Source organism: Schistocerca americana, chromosome 8 (genome assembly GCF_021461395.2).
Source record: "Schistocerca americana isolate TAMUIC-IGC-003095 chromosome 8, iqSchAmer2.1, whole genome shotgun sequence".
NCBI classification, from domain to species: domain Eukaryota; kingdom Metazoa; phylum Arthropoda; class Insecta; order Orthoptera; family Acrididae; genus Schistocerca; species Schistocerca americana.
In genome coordinates, this window is record NC_060126.1 from 486,285,723 (window position 1) to 486,298,087 (window position 12,365).

Below are 12,365 nucleotides of genomic sequence, written 5' to 3' on the forward strand. Positions count from 1 at the left end.
CAAATTAAATTTAATGTCACCTACAAAGTCATTGATAACATCAATCACACAATGTATTACCCATATACTGGTGTATATCAAAACTTTTATTTAATTGCAGAAATGCAATATTGTTGAAAGTAAAAAAGAAAATCAAATGATCTACGGAAACAGAAAGGATTATTTACTTCTTTACTCCAGTAATGGCCGCAGGCAAAATGATTGCACTTGTGACAGTATTTCTTTCTCTATCTTCGTCCTGCATTCCCCTTATACTTCTATAAGCTTATCTTTCCCTGAGAGACCAAGTCTTATGTATTTACATTTCCTGTCTCTCAACTTACACTCCTGCTTCAACTCCTTATTCTTCCTTTCCTTGTCTTTCACGTCCATCTGCAGCCTATCATTTGTTTCACATTTTAGTTTTCCTGTTTGAACTATTATTACTACTATTATTAGCATTATCATTAACTAGCATTATTATTATTATTATTATTATCCCCCCATAAACCATGGACCTTGCCATTGGTGGGGAGGCTTGCGTGCCTCAACGATACAGATAGCCGTACCATAGATGCAACCACAACGAAGGGGTATATGTTGAGAGGCCAGACAAACATGTGGTTCCTGAAGAGGGGCAGCAGCCTTTTCAGTAGTTGCAGGGGCAACAGTATGGATGATTGACTGATCTGGCCCTGTAACACTAAATAAAACAGCCTTGCTGTTTTGATACTGCGAACAGCTGAAAGCGAGGGGAAACTACAGCCATAATTTTACCTGAGGACATGCAGCTTTACTGTATGATTAAATGATGATGGTGTACTCTTGGGTAAAATATTTTGGGGGTAAAATAGTCCCCCATTCAGATCTCCGGGCAGGGACTAATCAAGAGGACATCGTTATCAGGAGAAAGAAAACTGGCACTCTACGGATCGGAGCGTGTAATGTCCGATCCCTTAATCGGGCAGGTAGGTTAGAAAATTTAAAAAGGGAAATGGATAGGTTAAAGTTAGATATAATGGGAGTTAGTGAAGTTTGATGGCAGGAGGAACAAGACTTTTGGTCAGGTGACTACAGGGTTCTAAATACAAAATCAAATAGGGTTAATGCAGGAGTAGGTTTAATAACGAATAAAAAAAAAATAGGAGTGCGGGTAAGCTTCTACAAACAGCATAGTGAACGCATTATTCTGGCCAAGATAGACACGAAGCCCACGCCTACTACAGTAGTACAAGTTTATATGCCAACTAGCTCTGCAGATGATGAAGAACTTGATGAAATGTATGATGAGATAAAACAAATTATTCAGGTAGTGAAGGGAGATGAAAATTTAATAGTCATGGGTGACTGGAATTCGACAGTATGAAAAGGAAGAGAAGGAAATGTAGTAGGTGAATATGGATTGGAGTTAAGAAATGAAAGAGGAAGCCGCCTAGTAGAATTTTGCACAGAGCATAACTTAATCATAGCTAACACTTGGTTCAAGAATCATGAAAGAAGGTTGTATACATGGAAGAACCCTGGAGATACTAAAAGGTTTCAGATAGATTATATAATGGTAAGACAGATTTAGGAACCAGATTATAATTGTAAGACATTTCCAGGGGCAGATGTGGACTCTAACCACAATCTATTGGTTATGAACTGTAGATTAAAACTGAAGAAACTGCAAAAAGGTGGGAATTTAAGGAGATGGGACCTGGATAAACTGAAAGAACCAGAGGTTGCACAGAGTTTCAGGGAGAGCATATGGGAACAATTGAGAGGAATGGGGGAAAGAAATACAGTAGAAGAAGAATGGGTAGCTTTGAGGAATTAAATAGTGAAGGCAGCAGAGAATCAAGTAGGTAAAAAGACGAGGGCTAGTAGAAATCCTTGGGTAACAGAAGAGATACTGAATTTAATTGATGAAAGAAGAAAATACAAAAATGCAGCAAGTGAAGCAGGCAAAAAGGAATACAAAGGTCTCAAAAATGAGATCGACAGGAAGTGCAAAATGGCTAAGCAGGGATGGCTAGAGGACAAATGTAAGGATGTAGAGGCTTATCTCATGAGGGGTAAGATAGATACTGTCTACAGGAAAATTAAAGAGACCTTTGGAGAAAAGAGAACCACCTGCATGAATACCAAGAGCTCAGATGGAAACCCAGTTCTAAGCAAAGAAGGGAAAGCAGAAAGGTGGAAGGAGTATATAGAGGGTCTATACAGGGGCAATGTTCTTGAGGACAACATTACGGAAAAGGAAGAGGAGGTAGGTGAAGATGAAATGGGAGATACGATACTGCGCGAAGAGTTTGACAGAGCACTGAAAGAATTAAGTTGAAACAAGGCCAGTCCTGACAAAACTCTACCATCTGGTGAGCAAGATGTATGAGACAGGCGAAATACCCTCAGACTTCAAGAAGAATATAATAATTCCAATCCCAAAGAAAGCAGGTGTTGACAGATGTGAAAATTACCGAACTGTCAGTTTAATAAGTCACAGCTGCAAAATACTAACGTGAATTCTTTACAGACGAATGGAAAAACTGGTAGAAGCCGACCTCGGGGAAGATCAGTTTGGATTCTGTAGAAATGTCGGAACAACTGAGGCAATACTGACCTTACGACTTACGTTAGAAGAAAGATTAAGGAAAGGAAAACCTACATTTCTAGCATTTGTAGACTTAGAGAAAGCTTTTGACAATGTTGACTGGAATACTCTCTTTCAAACTCTGAAGGTGGCAGGGATAAAATACAGGGAGCGAAAGGCTATTTACAATTTGTACAGAAACCACATGGCAGTTATAAGAGTTGAGGGACATGAAAGGGAAGCAGTGGTTGGGAAGGGAGTGAGACAGGGTTGTAGCCTCTCCCTGATGCTATTCAATCTGTATATTGAGCAAGCAGTAAAGGAAAGGAAAGAAAAGTTCGGAGTACGTATTAAAATCCATGGAGAATAAATAAAAACTTTGAGGTTCGCCGATGACATTGTAATTCTGTCAGAGACTGGACCTGACGGGATACCAATTCGATTCTACACAGAGTAAGTGAAAGAACTGGCCCCCCTTCTAATAGCCGTGTACCGCAAGTCTCTAGAGGAACGAAGGTTCTAAATGATTGGAAAAGAGCACAGGTAGTCCCAGTCTTCAAGAAGGGTCGTCGAGCTGATGCGCAAAACTATAGACGTATATCTCTGACATCGATCTGTTGTAGAATTTTAGAACATGTTTTTTGCTCACGTATCATGTCGGTTTTGGAAACCCAGAATCTACTCTGTAGGAATCAACATGGATTCCGGAAACAGCGATCGTGTGAGACCCAACTCGCTTTATTTGTTCATGAGACCCAGAAAATATTAGATACAGACTCCCAGGTAGATGCTATTTTCCTTGACTTCCAGAAGGCATTCGATACAGTTCCGCACTGTCGCCTGATAAAGTAAGAGCCTACGGGATATCAGACCAGCTGTGTGGCTGGATTGAAGAGTTTTTAGCAAACAGAACACAGCATGTTGTTATCAATGGAGAGACGTCTACAGACCTTAAAGTAACCTCTGGCGTGCCACAGGGTAGTGTTATGGGACCATTGCTTTTCACAATATATATAAATGACCTAGTAGATAGTGTCGGAAGTTCCATGCGGCTTTTCGTGGATGATGCTGTAGTATACAGAGAAGTTGCAGCATTAGAAAATTGTAGCGAAATGCAGGAAGATCTGCAGTGGATAGGCACTTGGTGCAGGGAGTGGCAACTGACCCTTAACATAGACAAATGTAATGTATTGTGAATACATAGAAAGAAGGATCCTTTATTGTATGATTATATGATAGTGGAACAAACATTGGTAGCAGTTACTTCTGTAAAATATCTGGGAGTATGCGTTCGGAACGATTTGAAGTGGAATGATCATATAAAATTAATTGTTGGTAAGGTGGGTACCAGGTTGAGATTCATTGGGAGAGCCCTTAGAGCATGTAGTCCATCAACAAAGGAGGTGGCTTACAAAACACTCCTTCGACTTATACTTGAGTATTGCTCATCAGTGGGGGATCCGTACCAGATCGGGTTGACGGAGGAGATAGAGAAGATCCAAAGAAGAGTGGCGCGTTTCGTCACAGGGTTATTTGGTAACCCTGATAGCGTTACGGAGATGTTTAGCAAACTCAAGTGGCAGACTCTGCAAGAGAGGTGCTCTGCATCGCGGTGTAGCTTGCTTGCCAGGTTTCAAGGGGGTGCGTTTCTGGATGAGGTATTGAATATATTGCTTCCCCCTACTTATACCTCCCGAGGAGATCATGAATGTAAAATTAGAGAGATTCGAGCGAGCACAGAGGCTTTCAGACAGTCGTTCTTCCTGCGAACCATACGCGACTGGAACAGAAAAGGGAGGTAATGACAGTGGCATGTAAAGTGCCCTCCGCCACACACCGTTGGGCGGGTTGCAGAGCATAAATGTAAATGTAAGAGTAAATGCAAAGGACTTGGAAGAGCAGTTGAACGGAATGGACAGTGTCTTGAAAGGAGGGTATAAGATGAACATCAACAAAAGCAAAACGAGGATAATGGAATGTAGTCGAATTAAGTCGGGTGATGCTGCAGGAATTAGATTAGGAAATGAGACACTTAAAGTAGTAAAAGAGTTTTGCTATTTGGGGAGCAAAATAACTGCTGTTGGCCGAAGTAGAGAGGATATAAAATGTAGACTGGCAATGGCAAGGAAAGCGTTTCTGAAGAAGAGAGATCTGTTAACATCGAGTATGGATTTAAGTGTCAGGAAGTCTTTTCTGAAGGTATTTGTATGGAGTGTAGCCATGTACGAAAGTGAAACATGGATGATAAATAGTTTGGACAAGAAGAGACTAAAAGCTTTCGAGATGTGGTGCTACAGAAGAATGCTGAAGATTAGATGGGTAGATCACATAACTAATGAGGAGGTATTGAATAGAATTGGGGAGAAGAGGAGTTCGTGGCACAACTTGACTAGAAGAAGGGACTGGTTGGTAGGACATGTTCTGAGGCATCAAGGGATCACCAATTTAATACTGGAGGGCAGCGTGGAAGGTAAAAATCGTAGAGGGAGACCAAGAGATGAATACACTAAGCAGATTCAGAAGGATGTAGGCTGCAGTAGGTACTGGGCGATGAAGAGGCTTGGACAGGCTAGAGTAGTATGGAGAGCTGCATCAAACCAGTCTCAGGACTGAAGACCACAACAACAACAACAACAACAACTTCATTCTTTTCCCTAAGATGATCTACCTCCCGATTCAGTGGTCAGAACTACTTCTCCTGCCCCCCACATCTTATTCATCATCCTTTTAACTGTTTGGACCTACTATGAATGTCTCTTTCTCCCAAATGAATAAGAGCAAAACATTTTAAACACTATTGCCTCTCTCTCTCTCTCTCTCTCTCTCTCTCTCTCTCTCTCTCTCTCTCTCTCTCTCTCTACCAGCCCCATTCCAGTTGTCCACGTGTCAACTATCAAAAGCTAAGTACTTTCTTCTGCTTTATGTAATGCGACCATTTAATTTCATTCAGCATACAGTACAAAAATATATTTCTGGTAATTTTTTTTTAATCATCATTTTATGATTGGTTGATGCAGCCAGCCACAAATTCCTCTCTGGTGTCAACCTTTTGATCTTACAGAAGCATTTACTTAGATCTTCTAAGTATAAAATTTAAATGCAAAGAAAACTGAAATACAGTCCGCAAAGGAACCAATAAAAATCATAAAATAACACACACTATAATAAATGTAGAAGATATACACGAAAAGTTAATCCTCATTGTGACAACTCGACAACCTTTCTTTGAGGTCCAGCAACAATTTATAGATAATAAAACCATATATTCATTCTGAAAACATGCTGATTTCACGAGATAGATGATTAACTTACACTTCATGAGAACAATATATGTAATTCAAAATGACAGTACAGCACAAGACAAACAACAAACCTTTTGTCCATTGCGAACAAACAGCGCAAACCAGCTGCGAGTTTGCTGATCATTACCCAGAAGTAATCCTGATACAAAGGCAACCATGTCTCCCTCAGCATCTGCTCCTACCGTACGACCAGCATGCTCTAGACTTAGTGTGATGGCAAGGCCTGGAAGTCGACACAGCTCCACCTACAAAAGCAAGAACAAAATAACGCACCACTGGCAACCAGTATATGAATAAAACAACTGAAAAGACATCACTTGTGTAAGAAGCATGCATAGAAATACCTGTGGAATGCACATAACATGCCTAGGGTATATATCACAATCATCCTCATTAATTTATAACAACAACAATAATCAATTATTGATAATATAATGTAAATGGACAGATAAAAAAAATCTGCTCACCAAGCAGTGGCAGAGGAACACACTTACAAAAGGATTTGAATTTCACAAGCTTTCGGAGCTAGTGGCTCCTTCTTCTGACAGAAGAGTTGAAGGGGAAGAAAGAGTGGTGAAGGAAAAGGACTGGACAGGTTTACAGAAAGGGGTACAGTATAGAAAAGTCACCCAGAACCCTGGGTCAGGGAAGACTTTTATGTGTGTGTTCCCCTGCCACCACTTGGTGAGTAGTTTTTTTATCTGTCCATTATATTGTATCATTAATTTATAAACTGAACATATCTTAACTCAACTATATAATAATGCTGTGTGTGATCAGATACTAATAGGTAACTGGCTTTGTGGAACTGTTGTGGTATTAGTCGGGTGCTGATCACCCTCCATTGCTTTTATAGCCCATAGTATTCTAGGTAGCCTTTCCATTAAATTGCAGTGGATATTTAAAGTATTTCTTCCACATTCCTCTTATGAAAGGATGAAGTAGTCTTTACATACATTTGGAGTTTTCTGAGTCTGTGAGTCATTCTAGATGCAGTATTCTCTTACAGGTTTCAGCATTCACTGTTTGAGGGACTGAGCTATTCTGAGCCGTTGAAAATATGACAATACAATAAATGCTTCCTTCTTCACAGCAAAGTATGCATTTCTGTAAGTATCACTTTCCTGCCATTCACCTGCCCCATAAATATTCACTGTGTGGCCTCAAGAATTCATTCATGACTTCACACCATGTATTTTGTACTAGTATAATTAACATTCTTCATTTACTCTTTTTCTCCTTCATTTTGGAAATGGAAGAGGACGTAGATGAAGGTGAGATGGGAAGAATTTGGCAGAGCACTGAAAAACATAAGTCAAAACAAGACCCTGGGAGTAGGCAACATTCCGTTAGAACTACTGATAGTCTTGGGAGAGCCAGCTATAACAAAACTCTTCCATCTGCTGAGCAAGATGTCTAAGACAGGTGAAATACCCTCAACCTTCAAAAAGAATATAATAATTCTAATTCCAAAGAAATCAGGTGCTGGCAGGCGTGAAAATTACTGAACTATCAGTTTAATAAGTAATGGTTTCAAAATACTTACATGAAATCTTTACAGAAGAATGGAAAAACTTGTAGAAGCGGACCTCGGGGAAGATCAGTTTGGATTCCAGAATAATGTAGAAACACGCGAGAAATATTGATCCTATACCTTCTCATAGAAGATAGGTTAAGAAAAGGCAAATGTATGTTTATAGCATTTGTAAACTTATAGAAAGTTTTTGACAATGTTGACTGGAATACTCTCTTTGAAATTCTAAAGATGACAGGGGTAAAATACAGGGAGCGAAAAGCTATTTACAATTCAAACAGAAACCAGATGGCAGTTATAAGAGTCGAGAAGCATGAAAGGGAAGCAGTGGTTAAGAAGGGAGAGCATACGCCCGATGTTATTCAATCTGTATATTGAGCAATCAGTAAGGGAAACAAAAGAAAAAATTGGTTTAGGAATTAAGAGTCTAGGAAGAAGAAATAAAAACTTTGAGGCTGTCAGGGGCAGCAAAGGACTCAGAAGAGTAGCTCAACGAATTGAACAGTTTCTGGAAAGGAGCATGTAAGATGAACATCAAGAAAAGCAAAATGAGGCTAATGGAATGTAGTTGCATTAAATCAGATGATGCGGAGGGAATTAGACACTTAAAGTAGTAGATGGGTTTTGCTATTTGGCCAGTAAAATGACTGATGATGGTCGTGATAGGGAGGATATAAAATGTAAACTGACAATGGCAAAAGAAGAATTTCTGAAGAAGAGAAATTTGTTAACATCGAGTATAGATTTAATGTCAAGAAATCTTTTCTGAAAGTATCTGTATGAAGTGTAGCCATGTATGGAAGAGAAACTTGGTTGATTCACGGTTTAGACAAGAAGAGAATAGAAGCTTTCAAAATGTGGTGCTACAGAAAAATGCTGAAGATCAGATGGATGGATCATGTAACTAATGAGGTGGTACTGAACAAAGAAAAGAAATTTGTGGCACAACCTGACTAAACAAAGGTATCGGCTGGTAGTACACATTCTGAGGCATCAAGGGATCACCAATTTAATACTGGAGGGAAGAGTGAGGGGTAAAAACTGTACAGGCAGACCACGAGACTAATACAGTAAGCAGATTCAGAAGGATGTAGGTTGCAGTAGTTACCTGCAAATGAAGAGGCTTGCACAGGATAGAGTAGCATGGAGAGCTGCATCAAACCAGTCTTCAGACTGCAGACCACAACAGTTTTGCGCTGTATTTTGTCCATGGAGTCTCATGCTAACACATCTCTCTGAATAACAGGTTCAATTGAAAAAAAAAAAATTCATCTTCATGCTAACAGCCTGCAACATCTCTGCGAGTCTTCATATCAGTTTGCTTTCACTATGGAACTGAGTTGATAAGGCTCTGATAGAAGGCTCCGATGTCGAATCACTGATGATCAGTGTGAACTCCGCAATACTAGTGCATCAGGGTACACATATAATTTCCATGAGGCACAAACTAGAGACTTTCCAAGCCAATACAGATGTTTGGTTCCCACAAAATGTACATCACATCAACTTGTCACAAATTTAAACTAGTTAATGCAGAAGTGTAGCGTGAGACTGAGAATTGCTAGGGCAGTGATACTGGTTGAGGCAGCAGATAATTTCAAATCATTGTTCTCACACACTTGCCAACAAAACAAAACAAATACATTTCTAACAACATGAAACTTCTGATTATGTCATTGGACAATGGCTTTCTCAAACTCGTAACAGTCTTCATACATATTTTTCCAAGAGACTTCCTGACGTAATACAACATTTTTCATCATTCACATACATGCAATAATGTGATGAAACTGACTAGATGACAAGCATTCAGTCCTTTGTTTCTTACCGTTGATCTTTTGTTGTATACTTGTAATACCACAACCCCTTTTGGGACCCTGTGTCCTATTCCAATCTCATCTTCACTCTCCCAAAGAGGGCATATATGTAATATTAGTAATTTACACCAATGTAAACTGTTGCTTTGACATTGCCTACATTGTGTCTCATCAGCATACAGAATGAAGGAAACACATTTCTGGTTATCTGGATTCGACTACTGTGACACACTGAAGATTCTTTGTGCACCAAGTTAGTAATTTACACTAATTTATACGGTTGATTTGACATTGTTCACATTGGGCCTCACCAGTACATAGAATGAAGGAAACATACTGGATTAAAAACTAATGTAACCTCATAATTTACGCAAAATACAAACTACAGGCACATGGTAGGAATAATTTTGCTATTGTACTTATGAAGTAATTAACAATTATAGTTCCAATATTTCCAAGTCACAGAGAGACAGTTATTTGTATGTTTTGAAACCAGAAATTATTTGTATGCCTAATGCAAAAAAGAAATGATGATTCTTCAGTCTGACATCCAGCATTCTCATGTTCTAATTGGTGTTAATAGAACTGTAATTACGATCATATAGAAACGTAAAATTTTACTTGTACAAAATTTAATTAATTGATTCTAGGCCTTTCATTCAATAAGACTAATCACTCTGTTCTCCTGAAAATGACAGGAAGATTTTCCTTTAAGTCAATAAAATAATGTATGCAAATTAACGAAATATATTGTTGCAATGATAAAACATGCAATTTATGATGTTAATAGAAATAGGTTCTTTCAGTCTTTGTATAAAGTTATTCACTTTTATCCCATGTAATTTTCTATGTAATTTGGGAAGATGTATGTAAAAACTTTAATTTCAGTATATCCATCGTGGATGATGAACTAAGACTGTGATTTAAATTGGCATTTATCTGGTAATAAATATGCAACCAGTCGCTTTTTTATGATTTACTCAATGATGAACATGATTTAGAGCCACTGCAGGCTCATCTTCAGATGGAGGTGTTACAAGAACGTTATGTTGTGGACCAAGTGTAGCTATTATCTGTGTACATAGCTTAGTAATGCACATTATAAGAAGCAGTCTGATGTGAATACCACAAGGCAGTGCACTGTAAGTACCTATAACATAAAAAACTTTCGGGTTCATAAATGTTTCATCACTGATTACTAAATTTCTGTCATTTCCATCAGCAGCACTGGCCCTGCATCTAACTACACTTGGTCCACAACATAATGTTCTTGTAACACCTCCATCTGAAGATCAGCCTACAGTGGCTCGAAAACATGTTCATGGTTGAATAAATTGTAAAAAGCGACTGGTTGCATATTTATTACCAGATAAATGCCAACACTTTAATTGTATAAATACAAAATTCAACAAGTAACAATGATAGTAATTGTTTAAAATCATATAAATAGAGGTGAATTGCATGCCACCAGAGGGAAGTCTTAGACTGAATATTATATCAACAGCATGTAGTCGGAGTGTAAGTTTTATGTTTGCCGCCAAACACCTAGAGTGCGACATAAAATCTATTGTGAATATGAAGCACTGAATCTTACTGAAACTACTGCATAAATCCCATGTGGTGCTGCAATAACATCAAAACAAACCTGTGGCAGCATCAAGCAGCAGCACCCCGGACTACACAAGATACATCATTATTTGGTGGAGAATATCCATAATAAGACATGTTATATTGAACATTGTTTTTCTTGTGTTAAGCAATGATACACATCCCAAACTTCACCACAAAAACATTTTCACCACATATTATTACATACTGTATTTTGTCAGCTTTGTGATCAGAAGCAAGCGAAAGGGAGTTGCATTTTACTTTGCTTCATATTTCCACCTTATTCAACTACAGTCAATAGTTTTTGTTCAAAAAAAGGCTTGGCAACACCACTGAGTTACAATTTCTGTACTTCAGGCAGGCAATTGTAGTCACAAAAGTAATAAACAGATATGTAATCCTGGCCAGCCATTACCAATATTGGCACTAGTTCTGATGTGGAATGTCTGTCATTATCAGTAACTTGTAGGGCACCGTGCAACATTATTTTTGCAAATTTGGCTCTTCCCAATATGACTTTCAGTATACAGGGTGTTTGAAAAAGAACTCCCTAGTTTTAAGTATAAATTTAATGGGAAAATGAATGAAAAATTACATCAGTGAGTACATACCATAAAAGAGAATTTTGTTTAATGTTTAGTAGACTTCAGCATGGGATCTATTTGTTGCCCTGCACACGTCGAGATGATATTCCATTTCTCCCCACATATTCACCAACATTTCAGGTGTAACTGTCCCAACCACTGTGACAATTCTTTCCTATAAATGATTGATGTGTCTCATCTTTTCACTGTTACGCAACATTTTTTATGTGGCCCCAAAAGAAAAAGTCCGGTGGGGTTAAGTCTGGGCTTCGTGGTGGCCAAGATATTGGGCCAGCCCTGCCTATCCACCTTCCTGGAAAGCGAGTGTCAAGAGCCACATGCACATAGTTACTGTAATGAAGTGGGGTGCCATCTTGTTGGAAAAACCAAGGCCCCTTTTTTGCCTCAGTATTGTCCATTTGGGGAAAGACGTACACTGTCAACATTCACAGTAAATGTTCCCGTTTATTGTTTTTTCTGCAAAAATGAAAGGACCAATCACACGATCTTCCATCGAACCACACCAGACATTAACTTTGGGAGAATCACGTTGATGCCGAATAGCTTCATGTGGATACTCTGCCAGCCAAATTCTGCACTTGTGGCGATTAACTGTTCCACTGACATGAAATGTAGCCTCATTTCTGAGTTGCTCTGCACTGCACGCGCACCTGGACTGAACTGAAGGAACAGAGGAAAAAAGAGCACTGGTGCCATATCAAGGTCAAGCAGACCTGCCAACTGCAGGGGAGCCAAACTTGGAGAGTTGATGAATCAAACACCGCAAACTAGAATGGCGCATGTCACTTTTGTATAGATTCTAGGACATTAAAACTAGGGAGTTCTTTTTCAAACACCCTGTACTTGAGGACAATCCTGTACTGCAGTCAGACTGGAATAATGGGTTTGCACATTATGTTACTTGCAACAAACAGAGAGCCACTGTGTGGAACTGACTCTGAAGATGCT

The 12,365-nt window shown here is 39.0% G+C and overlaps 1 protein-coding gene across 1 annotated transcript in view; it reads right to left on the minus strand.

Moving 5' to 3' along the window:
• LOC124544693 (integrator complex subunit 2-like) overlaps positions 1 to 12,365 on the minus strand; it is an 83,825-nt gene that overhangs the window by 56,389 nt on the left and 15,071 nt on the right. Inside the window, exon 5 of the mRNA XM_047123334.1 lies at positions 5,925 to 6,098. Coding sequence (XP_046979290.1) covers positions 5,925 to 6,098 — 174 coding nt within the window. The remainder of the gene's footprint in view (positions 1 to 5,924; positions 6,099 to 12,365) is intronic.